Raw genomic sequence first — 23,910 nt, 5'->3', positions numbered from 1 at the left:
CGTTTCGACAGATTCCGGTCTAGAGAAAGAGTCAGAAGATAAAGACGATCGTTTTATTGATATGTACATACAATGAATTTATTTACAAATAATACAATAAATTTTGACGTCGTAAGTTATTCGTTCTTGATGATATATCTTAACAAAATACTACGTTTTTACCGATTATTGTGCCGTGCTGATATTCGAAAATTCTTTGGTCACGGAAATTGAATGAATGAAAATGTAGGTAATATTCGATTTTACCCTGCGCAAATATTCACCCAAAGAATGTTACCGATCATAGGCAATGCGATTTGCAAGTGAAACCGCGCTGTATCATCGCGTTTCGTATTTCTTCTCCCTTCCGACGATTATCCTTTCTTTCCTCTTATACAAATATTATGTTAGCTACTATTAAAATTATAAAACACATTGGCCGTGTCCCAGTGTACGACGAACTTCCATCACCGTGATGCATCGCAGCAGGTCGTTCTTCTGTAACAAAAATTTCACTCGGATCGTATGAAATTCCTTCGGTTTCGAACTGGCTGACGTACTTATCCACTCGGCCTGCGTTCTTTCTTGTCCTTTCTTCTCGTTTAAAATTTATCGATCGTGTCTCGTTCGACCGCCAGAAGAGTGTCTCGCTACCGTCGCGATAATAGCACGAACGCAACGAACGATTCGAACAATCAAGAGAAAGAACGCAAACAGACGTTTGCGAGCGGATCAGTCGGGACGATGACGGTGATAAATCACCGTCGTGCACGACGTGTCGCATCGATCTGCATTCGCGTCAGGTAAGGCTATGCAGGCCATTGTACCAAGCAATTAACGCTTGAAGTTGATAAATAACATACCGGAAACTTGGCTTAACTTATTTCGAATTATCGTTAAATCCACACGTCCGTTTTCATCCTATCATAAGGCACACCCTAATAATTTATCGAAGCGTAAACGAAGCAGTTATGTATATTTATCGGAGCAAATTACTTTCTACTACTATAGAATTTACTTTCCATCGAGACTATTTGAAATTTGATATGTATGTTTCGTCCGAAACCGTATCGCTCTGACCCGATGTATCAGTATTATTAGTATTGGCGTGGGTATCGCTACCAGTACTAGGCTTAGTCTTAGCTTAGTATCGGTATTGTATAGGACACGCTTTGCTTAGCAACGCGGCTTCATTCCCTTGCTGTTAAAGTAATAAACCGTGTCAACTTCGCGACTCGAATTCACTCGATGCATCGCGACGTCGCGACGTCGCGACATCGTGCGAAATGCATAGCTTTCGGCGAATTTAAACGCTAGGCACGGTCAGATCGATCTCGACAACGTCGATTCTAGGGCAAATGTGCACGCGCCCCGTCTTCCAAGAACAACGGCATATTTAACGAGAGATCAATTAACATGGCACAGGGTAAGGCCTTATTTTCACTTGCGATTAGTCGCGCGCAACTATAAAATCCATTCTCGGATATGGCAGAGTTTCCATTCACGCTGTCGCGACTAAGGAACGTGAGCCTCCGCAAAGTCAAGGTGCGATACACCGTCACAGATCAGTCGTGTCACGCGTGCGACTACAAAGAGGCAGACACACAATATGGAATACATATACAATACGTACTATACCTGGAACAATCGAGCGCTACTGAATGTCATTTTGCTGCTAGAACGCGCCAGGAGTCACCGAGTATGTTTTAGTATATGATACTATTAACTTGTAACGCTATATAATACGATATAGTGATAACAGCAGTAATGCTGTAACATGTACAATACTACAAGTTATGAAACATTTCCTACCGTAATACGCTAGACAAATTAACGATTTTATTTATGTTGCTCAGATCTCCCAAGAAACTTTTTTAATGGGTATAGCTTTTTCACATTAAATAGGTTAGTAACTTTTTATAAAATATACCATGACAGATCGATTAATGCGTTAAAAGATGTACGGTTCCATGCGAAAGAATAAAGTTGACCTTTGTCTGAAACGTTCGAACAATTTTCGCAACACATTCACGAAGATTCAAATTAACGCAAGATTTACAACACGGTCAGAGACGATTGGCTGTTCTTGTGAGAAAGATCTAATTTTCTACCATCTGTGTAGCGACGCTCATATGGTACACGATTTCGCAGTAATTTCAACATACAGCGTGTATTTTCGAATTTTCTGCTTTTCGCTTTACGTGCCATAAATCTCGTCACCGCGTCGCGCGGCGGTGTCGCTGCCCCTGAAACGCAGTACTACAAATCCCACTGCAAAAGTATACCCCGTGATCAAAAAATTGTTTGCAGATGAATGATTACACGTTCGGGTCGTGATGTAGCGATGATTTCAACATTTTCATACCTCCAATAATTTTGTAATTGCACCTTACTGAATATACTCATCGTTTATATATTCCTCGATGATTTATTTACGCATGCAAATAAACGAAGCAAAGTATATCGATCATTGTGCACCAGCAACGGCATAAATATAGGTGCTAACTTCCTGAAGCAGACGGGAAATGTTGTTTTAAGCATGGGGCACATTTTTCATGTCCACGATGATACCGATGGTCCGCCAGAAACTACGGCGTCGTCGCAACTAGTCGCAAGTGGAAATAAGTCCTAAAACGAGCCAACGATTCTCAAATATTTCGTGAAACTTACCGTTAACAACGTGCACCTTAATGCTGCTGGGATTCGCGTTGCTCGGTTCACAGGTATAGATCCCGGAGTCGCTCAGCACCGCTTTCTGGATCATTAAACGACTCGTCGTTTCAGGACCCTTCTCCGTCACCAGGCTAATGCCGCCGCGCGGTGAGTCAAAGTTAATTACCTGGACCAAAAGATAAACGCATATTTATTTATTTCCCGTCCTTTATTCTTCGGCAGTGACAATTTTTCGCTCTCGCTCGTATCGATCAAAAGCCTAATTCCTTCTTCTTCTAGTAACAAAAAAGGAGTCTTGCAGTCGCGTCGTCTAATGTCTATTTAAACGAACACCTTATCCGTAAATGACAAAACTGTCGCTAGTGCGCGCATAATCTTATTCGAAGCGAAACGTTCGAAAGTAAAATTTAACAACAGCGTGTTATTCGCTTTAAGGAGAATGTTTGTACAATGGTGGGTTTACACCAGGCGAGGGAATATTCGTTCGCTCCTCGCTCCAGAAAATTATAAAACGAAAACGTATCGTTGCCCTACGTGTTTGGCAAGGTGCAAAAATATGTGGGTCAATACGAAGTATGGTTTCTAGGAATGCCTCGCAACGAGGCGGATGTTCCTGCACGCGCTGTCTCTAAGCGCGCGGCCATTCGCGACAAATAACGATGTCACCACGCCCAGTGACAAAGCCTCGCGTACGTCTCATCGTAAATATAGCCGCAAATCAGAGTAGAAGGTGGAAGAGGATTGAGCAGTCACCGATCGACTGTCACGATCTTCAGGCCCGTTATTCGCAACGCGTCAACGAGTTAGTCACGACTATTACAGTTTAAGATCACGTCATACGATCAGTTAAAATAAAAACATGTTCGGCTTAAATAAGGAGAGTTTATTCATTCCGTAATGCAGCCATCCCGAACCACTTCACAGCTATTTGGAAAAATGAAGAATTTAAATCACTAAAGCAAGTGAAATCGAATGGTGTCTTGTTTCGTTTGCGGATTAAGTCTGGATTACTTTCCTACGTAGAAAAAATTGCATTTGTTCGCTGTATAGAAAGCGTACTGGATTTTGTAAAAGGACACTTGTAAACCGAAAATAAGATAAAGTCGCAATGCATTCGCGTAAGCTGAATGGAAGCGCATTACGGAAAGGTATCGTTCTTTTTTGTCCGGTTTGACGTGCGCGTTTGCCAACGTTGGAAAAATATTATTTAACGCGGAAAGGTTTGAACGTAGGTTTGCATTCGAGGGAAACGTTTCACTGAATTGTATTTACTCTTCAATCAGTAGATTTAATAGAATGCACAACAGAATTCGTTTAAAGGGAAAGAAATACGAGAGTTTTATAAAAATATGCGTCAACTATGTTAAATTTATTTACAGAACGTAACGAATAAATGTTAATGTGTCCGTTTACTTAAGCCACGACGATTACGATACTTTTGGAGTTTGAGAGTTAACGTTATCGACGAATAAAAAACGACAGTGTACTACACAGCTTACGCGCGAAGAAGATTCATCGATCGAAAAATTTGCTATGCTACTAATTAAAACATACCACGTTACGTTAAGTAAAGAAAAACATTCTAGTAGTAAGTTAGATTACTCTTTTAATAAAATATCATCTCTCCTATATAGAGTTCCGTGTGTAACGTTTCTCTATTATGCAACTTTCGCATAATGCGATTACAATGAAGTTGGATTAAAATAATTAATAAGAGCATATTAAGTAGCACGAATCGAACGAAAACTATTCAAGCGATTCGAATTACAGATTGAACGTCTAAATCGGCCGCGATATACTCGTCAATTTTGACCTATTTCGATGCTATTATTATTATTAAAGAGAATTTGTATACATACACACACACACACTTCCTGCCTCGTGTCGACTTTTACGCTATGAGTACTCGAGATAAGAAAAGGAAACCACCATCGGAATAAACAGAACACGAAGGGGTTGGGTGACGCCGCCACGCGCGACTACGACCACATTTCGACATCACCGTCATCAGTGATTCGACAGTATCAAGCGGGAGAGCGGAGTCCTATTGTTAGATTATCTTAGACCAGTGGCGGCTTACGGGTTTCATACTTAGCATGTTGCGTGCTACACGCACGTGTAATCATAAACAGTCTCAAATTATTAAATCGGCCCGACGATATTTTTGGTTGCGAACATGCCAATAACATGCCTGGTCTCCGTGTATGGAGCAGCTTTTCTCCCCTTGGTTGTCCGAACGATAATCGAATCAGGAGTAAACATTTTCAGTGTTTTAATTCGAATGTTTTCTTTAAAAAATCGCATAGAAGATAGTTGTCTCAACGAAGAATCCACCGAATTCGTTTTCAAGGATCGATATCTTCGCGTATTAAATTAAGATACGAATTAAATCAGCACGGTGAAAAGAAGAGCTTTCAAAGATTCATAGCGACCGCAGAAATGAGTAGGACGTGCGACACTGAATGTAGCAGTGAACAGAACATCTTGAACGATGAAAAAGAATAGGAGAGGGCGAGGGAAGATATTTACGGCTACAATGATACAATGGACAGCGATAGACTTTAGTGTAGAAGTGATTTTCAAACTTTGTGTCCGTATCCGACGAGCAGAAGGTAAAGCTGCGAGTTGGATGCGGTCATTCACGCATGCTTCGTTTATGCAAAGAATCAATTCGCTCTGTCAGTCGGCCACGAAGAAATAACAGCGTAAAACAAAAATTATAACACCGTCGGTTTTGCGTAAATATTTCAACGTGCTGCAGCGTGCCAGCACGTATCGAGTGGCCTTTATCGTATCGAGACACTTGCGTTTTCGAATATTTATTGGAATTTTTCTTCCAGCATATACATAAGTATATTGTATCGTCGTATTTTGCTAGCTTTGGAGCAACGCTCGAACAATATTGAACGAAAACTATGTATATTCCTACGTAGCTTTTTAAACTTGACGGCATGAAAGATCTTCAAACCGTCGACTAACGTTCCTTTAAAAACAAAGCGACGATGTTCGTTTCTACGTCAAGTTCGATCGAAACACCGGTAAACTGGCAAATTGCTGTCAATAGGAAGTTTCGCGACATACGAAAAGAGTGTAGCAAAGATTTACCCGCGTAACTTTGCGCGATCCCGTATTCGAGGTAAATCGCGTCGTCGCGATACTCTGCGTGATAACTATGGACTCGGATTACAATCGGTGGGTGGCGTGCATACAGTTAAAAAGGAACAATATTGGATCCCAAGGGATATCCGACTTTTGGTTCGCAATCATTTCCTCAAAGCTGCCGTAGCTGCTTTCTCATATTCCCGTGGAAACTATCCCCTCCCAGTGGATTCTCACACTGTCGTGTAATACCGTTGCCTCGTACGAAGACAAAAGGTATTCTGCTTCAAGGTTTGCAAGAAGAATGGTAAAAAGATAGGTACATGTATGTATGTGAGCTGCGTTTCTCTCGACGTATTCCCTTTGAGCCGGTACAAAGAACTTTGCGAGCACGTAAAATGAACGGCGAATACCCGACTCACCGTACTCCGAACCCGACATTAACTATACATCGCACATAATATTATCGCGTCACGCGTACGTCTTGTTCGCATCTGGCAGGTAAATTTGGAATCGTTAAATTTGCGATAATTGATAATTATTCTGGCAATACCCACCTCGGTGTTGTGACTCCAGATCATCATGGGTGGTGGTTCCGGAGCATATTTTACGACGCAAGTTAGATTGATGGTGCTACCCTTATTCACGAATAGGTCGGGAGCTCCGATGATGATGGTAATTGGCTCTGAAACCAAATTTTTAGCTTTAGAATTTTTCGTCCGATTTGGAACGGTTATTGCCGATACATAGATAGATGCGAACGTAAATGCAAATATCGATATTTTCATAGACAGAATTTATACAAGAAAAACGTACTTTCGAACAAAGAAGCTAAATTTCTTTCGAAATTTAAATTAATTACGGTTCGGAATGTTACTTAAACGTCACGTTGCACGATCGTAACGACGATCGAGTTATTAAATTTCCATCCATTCGCAGTAAATTACGAACAGAAATCCTGGCAAACTATACGAAGTTTCTTCTAATTCGAACAATTAAAAAGATATTAGGACGACTACGTGGTAGAAAGAAATTAAAAAAAAAACAATAGCACGGGTGATCAAAGTTAACGCGACAAAATAAAACGTTCGATATTTTTATCGTTGCGCGAAACGTAGAAACGGAAGTGTTGGGTAACGTTTTCGGGTCAAGTCTGTGTGATAAGATCCTCTCATTTAATAGTACGGCGCGGTTAGGATATCAGGCCAGTCATTAACGGTGTACCTGCGAGGATATACGAGCTCGCAGACGGCCTGGTTTCACCTGCTTTGTACGCCCGTGTAAAATCTTTCCATGAATTTCGTACGTATCCTCGATTAGCCCCTTTCGCACCACCGCTACACACGGCCGCATCTACGTTAAATTCAATTTCAAGCACACTGATCATAGATATACACCAGCTTACGCCTCGTTCACATTTTCTTTCTCTTTCGGCAACGGTGTCTCTTCGATCTTCCAGGCGAAGGCTATCTCTGATCTTTTCAAGCGTCGATATCTTTTTCAAACTTCTCTAGACCAGCGTGTTTTAAAAATTTCTCAAGTTTCAGGCAAATATATAACTCTAATAATACCGTAAGTTATAAAACAGTAAATTTGAAATTCTTCTCGGAATAAGGTACGAATTACGAAGATTTTTGCTGTGACTAGTCGTTCGCTGTCGCGTAACGTTAGCGGTTTATTTTAATAACGGAATAACATATCGCAATTGATGAAATAACTGATCGCTATATCGCGCAGTTCATTAAATTGGTGAGATATTGGCGTTAACCGCAAATGCGGATACATATTGCGATGCTCTCGTATTTATGATGCCCCCAAGGCATGCGTCAACTTTCAAAGTGAATAACGATCCTAATCCTATTAAAACGAATTCTGCTGCAGTTTATTCTACAATTTTGCGTCGTATCGATCGAAACTTGGAAATCTATCGAATAATCTTTGAATGGAATAACTCGCGTCCAAACGTAACGAGATTACCTGGCAATTACACATAGGTATGTATACCTTGGTTAAAGCGTGTACCATCCATCTACCTATAACAAAACGAGTATACTGCAAATGCTTTGAAACGGCTTAATATTTCTTTCGCGTGTTTGCGTTTGTAAGAGTATCATTCGACCTGATCCGACCTGACCCGCGTCAACGTGACGCAACAAGACCGGCGTGTGTATGAAAAGCAGAAATACACGAGCTAAAGATCAAAATTCACTGTTGCACGGAGGCTATACCGCGTTTTCTCGAGCTTACCGACTATGGTTAGATAAACGGGATGACCGATAGGAGGTGTCGTTGATATTTGGCACTCATAAATCCCGGAGTCTTTCTGCTGTGGATATCGTATCCTTAACGTCCATTCTTCGGCGTGAGGCAGGTGTAGCGCTTCGAAACGTTGATCGCTCGTATACGTATAACGGCCAACCGTTAGCAGGTGTATATCCCGATGCCTTACCCACGAAACCTGTAACAAAATGTCACGATGACGTTCAATCGCGATGAATCGCTCGAGAACGATTTTCAGAAGACATAAAAATCGAAGATAAACCATGCCAGGTTGGTTGAACGTGGAAATTTTTGTGATTACTCGATCGAGCAGATGAATCTCTCGATAGAATCGATAAATAAAACTTGATATGTGGATTGCGGTCACGCGTGTGTCGCGCTAGATCGGAAATCAGTTCCACGTTTGTAGGTATTTCAATCGACGCGTTTAAAACTACGACCAACGATATCAATGAATCGTAGATGTAATTTCGCGCAGTCCGTTCTTTAGGTAATACGTACTTACGTCCGTCTGACCTTAATCGTCGGTTAAAAATCGACCAAGATATCGCGACGACTTTATCCATTCTCCGAATGTGAGAATAAAGATCGTGAACTCGAAAACAAACGTTCGTTGAACATTCGGCTCGTCTATGACCCTAACTGGATGATTCCCTGGAGCCTGCAGCAACACGCTGGACCAAAGAAACGTTTTTTGCACGAACGTGCCTGAAACCGCAGTAGGAAATGTAACGATGAACGAAATCGACGGTGTGAGATACTATAAATGTGATTTTTTAAACTGTTCTAGTTGTGACAATAACTTTTAGACATTGATCAATTTTGAGGTATCGAAGCAGGGCAGGGAAGAGTCGTTGATTCGATCGTGCGGTGGAGTTTCGGCAGATCCTGACGAATGGAGTTGGACAAACTCGGTGTACTCTTGAACGGACGTCGACGGATCAAGAGGAGTCTTGTAAATTGGAATTAAAGGAAAGCAACAGGGGTACGAAGAAGCTGGCGGTGGCGTGGCGGCTCGTCGCGGCGTGGCGTGTCACGACGTGGAGCGTGGAGGATCCTTTCGAGGGTATTTCGTTCTAGGCGTGCTCCGTCACGGGCGCATAAACCAATTTCCCATAACGACACCGGCACTCGAAGCGAGTATGACGTCACCATGGAGATTCGGTATTGTCCTACGTCGGCCGCAAACCTGGCAGCTGTGGGAGCCTACGAGTTCTCGAGGTGACATCGGTGTGTCATCGGCATTAGCCGAGCTATTGTTTGTTGAGATCCAACCGAAATCTATGCAGCTCGCGCGATCGTGTGCCTTGCACGTCGCGCGTCCCATGTGAACTGTAATTGCGCGCGTGCACACGCACACACGCGCTATCAAACGAACAAATCGACTAAACCGAGTCTAGCGAGTCGCAAGCATATGCGTAGCGTGTCGCATCGCTGAACCAAGCGACCAAATGCCAGCGAATGACGCGCTTCGCAATTACTCTTCTCCATTTACCGTGTCGTACCGTGAAGGAACTTTATTGGCCTTTAATCGAACCTTACGTACAGCGGATGCGTCAAATATGTACCTCGTAAAGCGATATTCATTTGCGAAAGTTTCCAGCTTTCGAGCAACGGCAAGTCGTCGAATCGAATACCCTACAACTTACCACCGAAACTTACTTCGATCAGGAATTGGCAACTGTTGCATTCCGAACGATGGGGCTGAAGCCAATGAAACTCCGTGCGGCGTCGATCGAGTCGCGCGGAATTTCTTTCCCATCTAGTCGCAACTGCGCGATATCGCGTCGTTCCACGCACGTTTCAACGATTTAATGCGCTTCGGTAAGAGATCAGAGTGAAGACGACTTATCTTTGGTTAAACAGAACAAGGAGATCTATGACAAGCGAAGTTTAGAAATTAAAAGAAAGAAAAAACGAAATAAAGTTAGATTTGGAAACATTGGCAATTATTACCGTTTGTAAATTTTCGAAACAGCTTGATACATTTTTTCGCTCTTGTTTCTGCGTAACCGCGCAATTATTCCAATACGCTAAAAGGAAGCATGTACAGCCGCACGCGGATAGCTTTAACACGACCATTCTCAGTATTTTTCAGCGTTGTTTGCGCGAAGAATGCCGCTATTAGATGCCCGTCTCACGACTTCCGCCTCCATTGACGATCGTAGGGATTACAGGCTCTTACTGTGAAAGTAGACAGCAGAGAAAATGGGATCGGCTAGGGAGACGGAGAATAGATCTCAAGAAAATAGGGACTCGCTGATCTTTGTCCGGATAAAAGAGACCGAGTGAAGCCTACACCGGACGCGTACCTAGGCGACTATCCCTTCGCGTTACATCTGCACGTGCACATAGCACGCGCCTACACAGATATACACTCCGCACGTGTACGTATGCGCTGTCACATGTACGTACAGTATCCTGCTGTTCGAGAAGGAACATGGACCGATGTAATGATCTCGAGCGCTTTGTTCCTCAACGTCGTAATGCGAGCGCAGTTTTAACAATAACGAACAATCCAGCTTACGGTTCGACATCTCAAATTTCTTCGTTTCTCTCTTTCCTTCAATACGCAACTTTTATCTTACGAGTCTCTCGACTAGATTATTCAGCGAAAGGAAAACACGTCTTAAACTTGTAACGAGCAATCGATAAAGATAAATTACTTCGTTCAGGTCTTTACAGATACTTATGCAACGATATAATAAAAAGCGACGAGTGACTTTCAAGTAAATCACGATCGATCACGACTTAACTCGTTCTTAATTTTAATCTTACGTATTGGATCCGCGATTGGATTGATTATGCACTAGCGAGGACAGAAGGGCCGGGTTTCAATGAGCGGATTTCCATCGGTTGCTTTTGTTCATAAATACAATGTAAGTCAATCGATGCATCTTAAACTATGTTCGAGCGGTCGGTGAACAGAATCAGGTAAGACCCAAGTCCACGCCATTGTAATTGCTTCCATCGGGGAGCTCTAAGCCAAAGTCAAACTGCCATTGATTAGCTTGCGGTCTCTATATGCCTATTAATGAAGACCACCGCCGTTATCGTTGGCGGCGTATTAACAACAACGGGTTCTTAGCTGCTTTGGCCAAACATATCGTGAATATAACCCTCCGTCTTTGGAAGCTGGCAACTGTTTCTCTTTCGAACGAGTATTCACGATCGTGATATCTCCTGTTATAATCGGCACCACTCGATCAGAGGATCAATCGTGTCCTGTAATCGATAGAAATCTATGGGCAGATCGGCACGCTGGATTCATTTCCGCTTTTTCATCGCATGTTCGTGTTTGTTATTTCCAAAGAAAAACGTTTTTGGACAATTTTTATCCGTTTCGTAAGATTTCCATCGGACGAAAATTTCTTAAAAAATCACTTTTCACCGACTTGAACGAAGTTTATATCTCTGATCGAATGAAAATACGATTAAGCTAGTTACTCGTTAGTCGTAGCTAGTTGAGAGGTAAATCGCTAATTTCTAGTTTCGCAAACAGCGTTATCATTGTTTCCTTGCAGAATATCCGTAACGATTGGTTCCGTCAACGAGGCATTTGGCTTTTCGTTGTTCGAAACAAGCATAAATTATAACAAACTCACAGTCCGATTTCCGAGATTTTTCACTTTGCATACTAGATGCACGGTTTTGCCCACCAGTCCCGTAAAGTTTGACTGCATCGAGGTGTCGAAATGGGGTCCCGTACCAGGAGTTGGCCATTCCTCCAGAAAGTCGGTTCGAAAATTTCTTACACATGACGCTATACCACCTGAAATATGACAATTTGCCGATTAATTTCAAGCATACTTCGGACAAACGACGATCGAAACATTCAACAAGAGGAAGAAATAAATTGCAAACATTAGCAAACTTCGTAATTAGTTAACATTTACACACTTATTAATAACATATTTACATTTGTTTGAACCAAATGAAACGGGCGTTCGAATTTCGCGCGACGTACGTTAATTTTGTTGACGAGACGAGTCCGAAGAAAACTAATTGACAAGGGAAAACAGGCGGGAAGAAAGTTTGGAAGTTAAATACATAATCTCTAACTGGTTTACGCGAAGATGATTGTACCTGTGAGACAGAAGGCACTTTGAAACCCCGTGGTCTTTCAGTTACGCGTTCTTTCTTTTCTTTTCTTCGCGTAAAGATCGTTTTAAGAGGGAAACGTTTCTTAAGTCTCGAGCGATACGGTATCTACTTGCGATAAACGTAAAATGGTTACGTTTGGAGGAATCGGAAAATGGGGAAATAACAAGCAAATCGATGATACGTATTGTTTGAATAACAGGGGAAGGTAGATCTTTTTTTATTTTTTTTTTTCTTTGAAAACGTCAAATCTATTTGTTTTTCAAGAGATTTCGAAATCGCGTTTCTCGTTTATTTTTGATTTCGTTAGTTCTCGCAATACCAACGGCTTCCATCGGATACAATTTTCTCTTTCGATGGAGTCTGCGACGAGATGAAAGGGCTTGAATTCCGTGCACAGAATACTCAATACACCTGTAACGAGTATCAACCACACTCGTTCAAAACTTTTTTTTTTTGTTGCCTTTCAGCCGATGCGAACACGCATAATCTATTTCATCGTGCGTTTCATCGAAATCACGCATCAGCACGGTGCACGATATACGCGAATCCACAGGAACGCGCATTGTAAATTTGTTTCTAGGATATCCACGAATTGCGATCGCCTTTATTCGATATCACCGTAAACGAATCTTTCGAAACAAGTTTCTTTCCAACATAGTTTCATACGTATCACGAGGAAAGGTTGATTTGCGTAAGTATCGTTTCTTTATTTTCTATAAATATTCGGAACTCGAAACATAATCGAATACAAGAGCGACAAAACGAACGATAAAAAATCAGTTTTAGAAGAAGGGAATTGGTCTCGAATAAATCGTTTAGTAGTTTAAAACATGGAAAACACGAGTACAATGGAAAAGTTTACGGGCAACCATGACTGGCCTGGCCTGGCCAGAGATACACATTCCCGGTGAATGGAGAACGAGTAGTTGCGAGGGTAACTGCGTGTAACGCGACCAACGGATCGCATCCAGCGTCCAGCTATTTTGCTCCAATTCGAGTGAAATAACATCCATAGAGTGATACTGTTCACGAATGATCGACATGCCTGCTCTCTTCGCGTCATTTCCCACGCCTAAATCGTTCTCTTTGAATTATACAATGACAACGATCGTTTCTTCTACGCGTTATTATTTCTGTTTCAATTTCCTATTCTATTATCTCCAGTTCGTGGTTGTATTTATTCGCATCTATCAAGTTGTATCGACAAATGAAATTTCCAGAAAATCGTGTTTTCAATTTATATCGTAAATTCGTTAATCGACAGCAAAATAAACAACGTTAAACATCATCGAAGCGTCCTCGACTAAGTTCGAAACAGATCGCAAAGTGAAATCGGGATACACCCGGAAGCTTGGAATCGCGTTACGATCTTGCAAAATTGCGAGGCAGTAAAATCGACCGGCGAACGTGGAGAGTATTAAATCGATAGAAAGGGATAAAGAGAAATTTAAATAAACATCGGGATTTTGGTAACACGCGAATACCACCGAGATCCGTTTGTTTTTCTGGAAAAGAATCGGTCGCGTAATCGTAGATTCGATGCCGAAAATCCGATCAAAGGTTCCAAGTGGAAATCGAGAGCCGTATTGAAAGCCCAGGATCAACGGGCAAAGTTGAAACGTGGACAAGTACGTCGGTGAGCTTTCTTTGCGATTGCTCTTCACTCTTCAGAATGATTCGCGTGTAGAGCAGTACTTTCGCAGTGGGAACTTCTCTTTCGTTAGTTTACTAGACCGTGTAGCTCGTAGACTACGCTTCGGAGCTTTCCACCCTAGAGGCGGTTAAGACGAGTTCACGTTAAGCGTCGTCCAAGATACACGTTCACTCTTACTTTCCACGTTTCTAGACATCGAGCTCCAAACAACGATCCTGTGATATTTCTTTCGCCTTTCCTTCGTTTCCCTATAAAACGTTCCGGCTATCGATATTCAAAAATATTATTTTACCTTCAAGGTTTCTAGGTTCGTCTGTTTCTCACAGGCTTCCTATTTATTCCGATTGGCAAACGCTGTTTGATTTATCAAAGTTCGTATTGGCAACGTCGAATCGAATCGACCGTGCTTTTATAATAGGACTGAACGATTTAACATGCTTACTGAAACGCTCGCCGGTCTCGTTACGATGAGAATCGATAGACGAAAGTTAGTTCCTTCGGCATAGCTAACTTCCATTCTATTCTGTTCCATCACATTCCATTGAAAAGTTGTAACGCACGGTGAATGAATCTTGTATATATATATATATATATACGTATATATGTAACTCTAACAGCTTTTCAAAGTTCAGCGCTTCGTCGATCATCAAATGAATAGCTTTCCGGTAGTAAAATCGAGCGTCATTCGATTAAAACCGAGCCGTTCGTCTGTGAGACACGCCGTAATTACGATGGAGAAAATCGGTCGGTCGCGAATATGGCATATTCAACGCTCATCCAGTGAATTTCTGATCCGCATTTTGGAAGGTACGGGTCGTTCTCTCCCGGGGACGAAACCTTCACGGAACGTTCTCGTTCCTCTAGAGGAAATTTAAAAGGTCGCAGGTAGCGTGGTCTGTTTAAAGTTTCCAACGATGCACGAGTAAAGATGCGCAGCCCGCTACAGTAGCCGCGTAGCGTGTAACGCGAACCACCGATTCGTTACTCCACTTATTTCGACGAAAATTAATTTTGTCTCGGAACGTTATATGTACATAGTTGAATTTTCTCGACGACGTGTCTCGACTTTCCTCGAAATTCCCATTGACTCTAGACAAGTGACGAAATTGTACGAGCGTTGTCTCGAAAATATTCTCGGCCAGCTGCTAGGCTACTGCTTGGCTTCGCTTCTCTTTCTTCGGCCAATTTATCCAGATTCTTGGTAAACTTTATTTTTGCAGCTTCTCAATGGCGAATAGAATAAAGTAGAAACACCGAGCGACTCGAAAATCCAGGTATCCGCGACCTCGTGAATTTATTTCACGTCGGACTTCGCTGCAACGAACCTTCCTCTGCTCGTTTGCATTTTCGGTCGTGTTCCGATAAACAGAAAATGAGCTACATTGACCGACCCTCTCAGAGGATTCAATCTCTTCTCGCTTTTCCACCTTTCCGCCTACCCACACAACACAAAACGTTTTCGCTTACTTAAACCGATTTTAACATTAAATTGTTTTCGAAACTGCCCATTTCGATATTCCGTTAATTCGAATTTTCCAAGTGAAAAACGATATTTCCGCTACGCTCTCGGTAATGCCAAATTCGGAAATGTCAAAGCAGCCAACCTAGCATGGAACATTTTGGTTGCATTAAATTTTCCCCATTTTTTCTCCCGTTAAAAGCGTCATTTACACGGGGTTCTCGCGTAACGGGCAAATGCATTCATTTCGAAAGATTTTTCTTGAGCGGAAAAGCCGAACGTTCGAACAGCGTAGGTTGTATTCTACGGTCTTTCCGCCGAAAAGGGGTCAAATAAGTTCACAGCCAGTATCGGATAATCTATATCCCAGAGGCTCTCCCGGAAATTAATTTTGCTCTCGAATCTACTAATCCATCTTTGTTCCTCTCTTTGTTCCATGTCCTTTTTTCCAACCGACGTTTCTTCTTTCCTCCGCAACTCTGTCGAAAATACTTTCGTAAGAAGAAGAAGAATATCTTACGCGAAAAATAACCGTCCGTCCCTCTTAAATTAGCAAGCATACAGAATAAAATCAAAGTATTTCATTAACATCGTTGGTGGCGCGACATTTACACGCTGATCATCGATCAGCCAAATTTGTTATATTTCAATGCGTTGTTTACAGTTTCGCTTCTTCTAATTTATATCGTCTGGGAGAAGCGAAAAATATCGACAGATGCGACTTGAACGTAACCGACGGTCGTAAAACTTTAATCACGACCGAATACGACAAACAGAACGACCGATTTTCCGCTCGAACATCATCTGAAACGAAAAAATCTGAAATTGCAAGATGGTTGAATAAGTGACTGGTACGGAGCCAGGCAAGTTTCCGAGAGAACAGGCTCTTCGAGACGCGGTGACGCGAATTTTCTCTCGGCCACCACATAAAATGTCGCATCCCTGTCATTCTCGAGCTTTCGGAACTTTCGAAAAACATCGGGAACGTTCTAAAAGACTAAGAGACCGAGCGGATTACTTTGCTCTAGCTTTATAATAAAATTATTTGAATTTCGTTGGACGGTGCTGGCCCATCACGGCTAACTATCACGGAGTTCTTTCTCGACGATGAGGGACATCGGATAGTTTGGTCGCTCACCGTAGGATCTTATTTCGTTCCGTCCTACTCCGTCTCACCGTTTCTATTATCCCTTCCATCCGAATGTACGTTTTATCACCGTTCCAGTCAACTTCTATCTCTTCCAACTTTCGATCTTATCCGATACACCCCGTTGTCTATTTATCTCGCCGTTCCTTTCGATGTTTAATTAATTTAAGAGCGAAGGTTCGCTCCATGAATTTGGCCGGAGTGCGATACCTTTTTATGACAAGAGGGGATGCGTAGTTTTAAACGATCTGGCGTTTCTAATCGATAAAACACGATAAAATACTTGACTCGTTCGTGGTTTAAATTGCCTACTTAAAGTCATGGTGTAAGGACCACTGGAAAGCACCTATCTCGACTTAGATCCATTTTGCAAAGCTCGTTTCACCTCAGTCAAGGCATATATAAATCGAATTTCTTGTACCTCGAAAGAAAATGTGTATCGCATTTTTCTGAGAGGTTCTCGTGTCTTCTTACATCGCGAGACAACCATGCTTTTACCTTACTACGCGCTGCGGTAATACTCTTTATCGATATTTTATTATTTGGCAAATTGGTTTTTACATTTTCCGAGAGAAAGTCAGCGTCCTACGTATTTCACGTTTATTCGCCAAACACGAGCATCGATCATTATGAACTATCTTCACGAAATAAACTACTTTAATCTCGACTTATCCGGGTTATACGTTGTAATCCTACCTGTTGTAACTGATCGTGCAATATTTGGCAACACGTAACAAGTATGTAACAAGTTCGAAGAACGTACAAACGATCGATACGCGTTCCAGTATGTCAATAATAGCGAAAGACATGATGCTACGCGTCGATATTATCGGCAACGATGGCTGATTCTAGTTGGGCTAATAAGGAATAGAATTTAATCGATGATAAGGTGGCGATCGAGCGTACAATTTGCGCAGCTATGATAACGCGTTCTGGATTTTGTTACTTCGTTTCTATGAAAGTAACCGTTGAAGCGGATTAGGGGAAAGTAAAAATTGGCCAAAATGCCGATCAAGTCGCTTCGCTCGTCGACGTTGAACGACCGACACCGAGACGGCTAATGAGAAGCAAAGGAACGAACGTATCGACTCGAATTCTCGTCGAAAAATACTAATGCGGAGATGAGCGGTGTAGGAGCTGTCAGAGTAGACGAAATCGGCCTGTTGACGCGTGATTCTTGCGTGAGAATCATCCAAGGTTTCGTTTTCCCGTCGAATAAAATATCGTAGATGAAACGATCGATCGTTACGGCGATTACACATGTACAATATGTAGATATATCGAACGAGGAACACGCTCGAATCAAACATTATCGAGCGTTCTCTTTTACCAATGGAGCAACTTACGAAGCTTCTGGAGAGAATCGATTAACCGGCTCGGTATCAACGCGAAACACACGTCCATACGGACGACAACCACACGTATAGCGAGGAAGCGTATTCGAAGGAGAAAGCACGTTCGTATCTGGCTTGATCCTCTACAAATCGCTATTTTCTATCGATCGTGTACGGCTCGCCGGCTACTTTAATCCAGCAGCGTTTGCGTCGAGCAGGGACGATACGGAGAATCATTATTTTCGTTAACGCGCCACTTTGTCCGGACGAATCTTGAACCGGTTAGGTTAAGTGGCGAACCATGCTGGCAAAATCCGACGGTAAACCGAGGCTGCATCGAGCCGGCACGGCGGCACGGTACGGCCGGAATTACGTGCGTCGTTTTACGTTTCGTAGCGTCATGTCATAAATGCGAGTGGGACGGTTGTACGGTACCGATCGCCCTATAAACGCCTCGTAGTCTAGCTTGTATCGTCGATTCATTGCCTCCGATTCGTTCTATGGATGAACGATCAAAGTGAATCCGACATCGCCGGTTTCATCGTCCTCATAATCCGCTTAGATTAAACAAAATGACTCCGAACGAATCGCGCGATATCGCCCGAATCGACCTTTCGGCTTCGAAGCGATCTTTCGTCTTTCCGGCTTTTTCCTCTATCGTCCGTGGATCGGTCGACCGACCGATTTATTCATGTATCCGTCTCTTTCTTCCGATATCTATCTTTCCAACAACGCGTTTTATCGTTGCACTAGCGCATCGTCTTTCGCTCGAATATCAGGAAAACGTTAGTAACTCAAATTCTTTTTCCAGATGTATATAATGTCCGCGAAAGCAACGGAATCTGACTGAGAGATGAGATTTTTAACTGCGACGAGTTCCATGGTCAACTTTTCGTTTTCGAGATACGGCACGCGGTCGTGCTGTAGCGGATAAACAAACGATAACAAACAAGACAGAAAGCAGGAAAACAAGCGCGGTAACGGCTAGTCAATTTTCAATTGGAAGGAAGCGAGCAGATAAAACGGCGAAAAACAGCATTCGAAAACCCGAAGGTTGTCTTTTTAGGAATGAATTCAATTACGATTGAATCACGATGCGACACGAGATCGGATAGCTGCGCGATCGTTCTGCTTAAGTAGCGCCACCGAGCCAGACATCGAATCAAGAATTTTACTTGGAATAATTGGAATCGCTTTATCGGGAAAACAGGGGCGGTATCGAGGAAAGTTGGAATCACGGCTTTCGGTTCGATGGCCGCGAGGAAGCCAAACCGTGTCCGGTCAGATCCTAACGAATTCCCATCAACACCGCAGCTCATACGATATAAACCGTTTACCTGGAAACGCGTTGCGATTGTTGCGAGCGACCGATCGCTCGCTGCCAACTAATTTGGCATTCTTTGGTTAGCTTGCGACACACAGAAAGTCAAACAAATGCATGTTTCGCGCTTTGGCCAACCATTTCGTGCACTTGAAATCTCGCATTGGTCGTTTATTCGGTCAGCCGAGTTGGTTTAGTTTCAACAATTACGTATACCGCCATTTATCCGGCATATTTTTTCAGGATATGGTATTTTTTTACATCCGCGTGGTGAATAATGGAAAAGTTGAACTGTCGAAGATTTACGCACTTAACTAACTACGATTTCTCTCGATTCTAAACTATATATCGCCGTATTACTCGGTAACTTTTCGTTTTCGCCGTCGACGAAAATTACTTGCGTCCTTAGAAATTAAACTTAGAAATTAAAGAGATTTCGTACGTGCAAAGTTGGTCGACATTGCGAGAGTAGGACTGATCTTTATACCGAGAAAGTGTCGATAAAGGTGCGATATTATCGTAGGACAAGTTACGTTACGACTATGGATGAATGTGGAAAATTTTTGTAATTTTCAAGCGTCAAAGGATGGTTTACGTGTCGAATAGCGAAAAGTTAACAGGGAACGATCGAGCGTTCTCTTGGTACAGTTGTAGCGACTATTGCGGGTTTTTCACGTTTACGGCGATGTTAGTTCGCGAAGAAAAACCGTTGCAGCTTTTCACGAAACTAACTCTACAGTGAGAATCACGACGCGAGGTTCGAGAAGAAAAGAGGATGCGGTCAAAGATATACGAGAAGTTGTTATTTGCGCGTTAAATCGCTCAAGCGTTTCTTTCTCTTCTTAACACGGAATACGTATAAACTTTCTTCCACACAACGCCTTGGACGATTGTATAACCTAACCCGATGACAAATTCCAAGAAGGAACATGAACGTTTACTACGAAGTGTACTACAAAGTAGCTTATTACTTATTACAAACGACGTTTTTAACTTTTAAAGCAATTAAAAAGAAATACGCCGAGAGAGGAATCTTTCTCTTCTTCGCTCTACGCAACGAAACGAAGCAGCTATTTTAAACGATCACGGATACAAAGTAGCAAATTGGGCGATTAAAATTGATTCCAAAAGTGATTTTAAAGTGGCAGTCGAGGAATAATTTCGCTATAACAGATATATTATTCGACGATTAAAAGAATATTCAACGTGGGAATATTCTTCGCGGTGGAATAAAGTAATCGACGAAACGCGTACTTACCGTTGAAAGTACGTAAACCGAATATAGAAGAAGACGGGGTTCACTCGGAGACGCTTAGAAACGCGAGAAATGGAAATACTCGTTGGCAAGTACGTTCAAAATTAAATAGATGGTTGAATAGAGGGTTAGGTATAGCCGTGGCTCTGCTACGGAAGTACAATCTCATCTGCCTATCAGTCAGGCTGGAGTTCATCAAATCCAATCAAACTGAAAGATATAGGAGAGCTCCACCCTGACGCGCGCGAGCTCGCGCGGCCTGAAATGTTGTGTCAAAGTGTGGCTGGGATGGAAAGGAATATCATGAATAATACAAGATACTGGGTCAGTCGGTAGAAAAACGATCGATTTGCAATTCAAACGGCAAGCGTTCGTCTTACATTAAATGGAAAGAATTGCTTATTCGTTCCAACGCGTTCAAATTATTAGCACTTGGTAAGAAGAATGGAAGGAACGATATGCAGGATGGAATAAAGCCGTTCCTCTGGTTTCGTATCAATTTTAAATCGCTCGATTCGGCTGAAATTTGAAATGCAAATATTTCCAGCAAGATACCGGCCAACAAACGGAACTTCGTTACGCGACGAACGCTCTCGCGACGTTATTAAAATCTTGATTACCGGGGACGTCGATTCGTACAATAATAAATTTCGCCGATTATGCCGCGTGCTCGGTCGCGAAGTTGCCCGTCTTTCGCGAGAGTTCGGAAACTGTGTTACGAGAGAAGAACCGCGTTACGAAAGAATCGTGCGACTACAGGATCGTTCGACTTTCTACTTACCAAAAGAAATGATAAAACAGACGAGTATGGGAAGAGAAGTAGACATCGCTTTTCCTCGACGAGGTTCTTTCACATATTGATATACTATCTCACACGCATTTCAATCGTTTCACCGAATAGCGCATCCTTACAGGCGATAGTTTGCTAGCACTGACAGTTTTTCGATCGCGGTGACATTTTACGCGGCCTTTCCTCGAGGACCGATCAATCGTTGTCCGTGCACGATCGCTTCTCAAGATCCTTTTTTTCTCCGGCCACGCGTTATTCTTCTACAGTGGCATGATCTTCGATAACGTCGATGACCCTGCGATCTTTCAAACGTCACTGACGCGTTCGATTTATCTTTTCGTTACGAACAATGCCGAACACGGCTCGACGAAATCACACAGTCGCCTTCTGCAGTGCTGCAACTGTATGTTTTCGGCGCTGCTGCAACTTGACCGAATTTACTCGCTTTTTTCTTGGCTCGTTGGTTCGGTGTTCCTCTCCTCCCCTTTTGGAAAACAAAAAGCTCCGCGCCACGGTGCTGGTTCGGATACGTAGGAATTCACGAGCAAGTTATTCTGCGCGGCAGAGTTGCGGCGGAAAATGTAACGTAACGCGAACGTTACAGCGTTATAGCGCGCGAACCGCTAATGAATGTAATTAACGGCTGGAGTATTTCGTCTCGTTCGAGGCTGGTGTAGCATTAGTTTGTACTCGTCTCAGATCGGACGCCTTTATGCCTCTCACCGCATTCACCACCGCAAAGTCGTTCGCGATGCATTAGGCGGCACTCGTTAAAGTAATTTCCCTGACGCGTTAGACATTCCATCGATCATTCTTTCTCGCGATTTCTCCCAGTACACCGCCGTACCGCCGCATTCTCCCAAATCGCCTATCGCTTCTTTTCCGTCAATTTGTTCGCCTCTTAATCGAAATTTAATTATCCTGTTTATTCGACGCGAACATTTTCCAGAGACGTCGAATGGCTCCGCGAATAGCGCGACACGAAACGCGCGAAGGAGAAAAATCTGACCACAGATTTCTCACGCCGTCACATAGCGCGAGAGAACAGATACCGAACGAGAAACTGTGTCACAGAAACGCTCGGATAAACAAGCAGAGAAAACTGTTCCCGATCCACCAACACCTTTTCAACTTCAACGTGCTATGAGATTGCAAGAAGAAGAAGAAAAAAAAACAAATGGTTTCGCGCGATAGGCAAAACGACGCCCTTTTTAATCGACTACGCGTAAAAATCACTCGAACGTTTCGTTGTGTAGAATACGCGCGTGAATTACCGCTCCGCTCCGTTTCGCTTCGCTTCGACGCGACGAATTTTCAACGATTAAAAATCGAAGAATCTTTGGGGCGACAAGTTCAGCTGGAACAGCTGTCGAGCCTTCTCAGGATTTATTGCTTTCATAGATCGACGATGTTCGCTCTTGCTAGACGCTTCGTCGGAAGTACCGTCGCAGCTTCGATTCAAAGATCCGAGGAATCTTTCTGTCGCGGGGGTAGAGATAATTTAGTCGTACCGAGACGTACGTGCTGCACGTCGAGATCCTGGTCGCTCCACTCAGCGTGAAACGTGACGAAACGACGTTCGTGCCAAGTTCGATCGGGCCACGAACGATAACCGTACGTCACCCAGTTTCGTTCACGAAGCTCCGGCAGTGTTACGAGTCTTTTATGCAGACCAGCCGATTGTTCGCCAGAAGTTCAGTCTCGACCTCCGGGCCAGAAATTCGTGACCGACTTGCAGTATGCCCCGGCAAGCCACGATAGATTTTCAGCGCGTTTCAAAACATCTTCCACGTTCAAAGTATCGAAATCTTCTACCGGTTTATAAGTATCTCTAATGGTAAATGCCTTAATCCGGTTGCCTGTGACATTCGCTTATAAACTCTGTAACGAGTCGAACATTTTTATTTCAACTCGTGTTGCACGAAGCGGTTCGACGATGTTCCATCATTGAGAGTCACAGTACGGGTGACGTTTGTGCGTTTAAAAATTATGGCGCGTATGGAAACGGCAGAGACGAGCGTTTCGAACGCAATGTATCCAAGGCTAAACGCGCGTCGCATAAACCACTGTGTCCTCGTCAGGACTCCATCCATGTCCCATTGACTGGTCACAGCGAAGAAGGGGATCACAAGTCACCGGTTACGTCACCACAACACATCTCGTGGATCGATTTGTATCGGCGGTTCGCAAACGTATTCCGGAATCGCGCGGATGTATCCCTGTCGAGCGATGTCGGTACGCGTTAAAAGTCCTGCGATACGAGTAACGGACCAGCAAGGACGACACGATCGCGATCACAGCGATGCGACGGAAATCACCGATTCGGCACGTTTGTCTATCGGAATTTCGGCGTTCCGGATAAGATCTTGCGACGAACAGCGTGTCGGATGTTTGACGTTTTCACGGAACGCGCGCGACGGCAGAAGATCGCGGTTGTTTCGAAACGACGATGCTCCCGCGTCAAGGATAGCCGAGGGACTACATTGCGCGAGCGCCGCTTGAGCTTCAAGCACGCAGCCGCCCCGTGCAGCCTCTCCGAACTCCTCTATGCCACCGCCAACACCGTTACACGATACCTGTACGTGTTTTCTTCCTGGCCAAGTATGCGTGAGCGCGCGTGCGCGCTTACCTGTGTCGCGTGTCTATAGCTTGCTTATATATCACCCCGTTTGCCCACCCAGCCACCACCCTTTTTCCTCCTTCGCTCCTTTCTTCCTCTTCTTCCTCCATGCTTCTTCTCTTTCTCGCCATCTCTCTTACTTTTCCTCCGGTATTGTGCATTCAACCTTGCTTCTTCCTCCTACTCCGCCTCTTC

The 23,910-nt window shown here is 43.3% G+C and overlaps 1 protein-coding gene across 2 annotated transcripts; it reads right to left on the bottom strand.

Annotated features, from left to right (window-relative positions):
* Nucleotides 1–39: 39 nt before the first annotated feature.
* LOC122568040 (zwei Ig domain protein zig-8-like) lies at nt 40–23,572 on the bottom strand. 2 transcript variants are annotated; one of them, XM_043727345.1, is made up of 6 exons: nt 21,087–23,572; nt 11,637–11,803; nt 7,999–8,209; nt 6,309–6,436; nt 2,650–2,818; nt 40–474 (listed from the first exon to the last, which is right to left on the bottom strand). In XM_043727345.1, exons 1-6 carry the CDS (start codon nt 21,130–21,132, stop codon nt 371–373), a joined length of 825 nt encoding a protein of 274 aa, XP_043583280.1. In that variant the 5' UTR covers nt 21,133–23,572; the 3' UTR covers nt 40–370. The 2 variants fall into 2 exon arrangements, with proteins under 2 accessions (XP_043583280.1, XP_043583279.1); XM_043727344.1 differs by having other exon boundaries at nt 40–477; nt 21,087–23,569.
* Between the last annotated feature and the right edge of the window lie 338 nt (nt 23,573–23,910).

The sequence above is a fragment of the Bombus pyrosoma genome, linkage group LG6 (genome assembly GCF_014825855.1).
Source record: "Bombus pyrosoma isolate SC7728 linkage group LG6, ASM1482585v1, whole genome shotgun sequence".
Taxonomy (NCBI): Eukaryota; Metazoa; Arthropoda; class Insecta; order Hymenoptera; family Apidae; genus Bombus; species Bombus pyrosoma.
Note: the sequence above shows the minus strand (reverse complement) of the source record. Positions and strands in the feature narration are given on the sequence as shown.

Bases quoted from the DNA above. Each gene is read 5' to 3' on its own strand.
- LOC122568040 (XM_043727344.1), bottom strand. From the start codon at position 21,132: ATGTCTACTTCTCTTCCCATACTCGTCTGTTTTATCATTTCTTTTG. The intron at 11,804-21,086 runs GTAAGTAGAAAG...GTCATATTTCAG, and splicing joins CTGTTTTATCATTTCTTTTG to GTGGTATAGCGTCATGTGTA. The intron at 8,210-11,636 runs GTGAGTTTGTTA...ATTTTGTTACAG, and splicing joins AAAATCTCGGAAATCGGACT to GTTTCGTGGGTAAGGCATCG.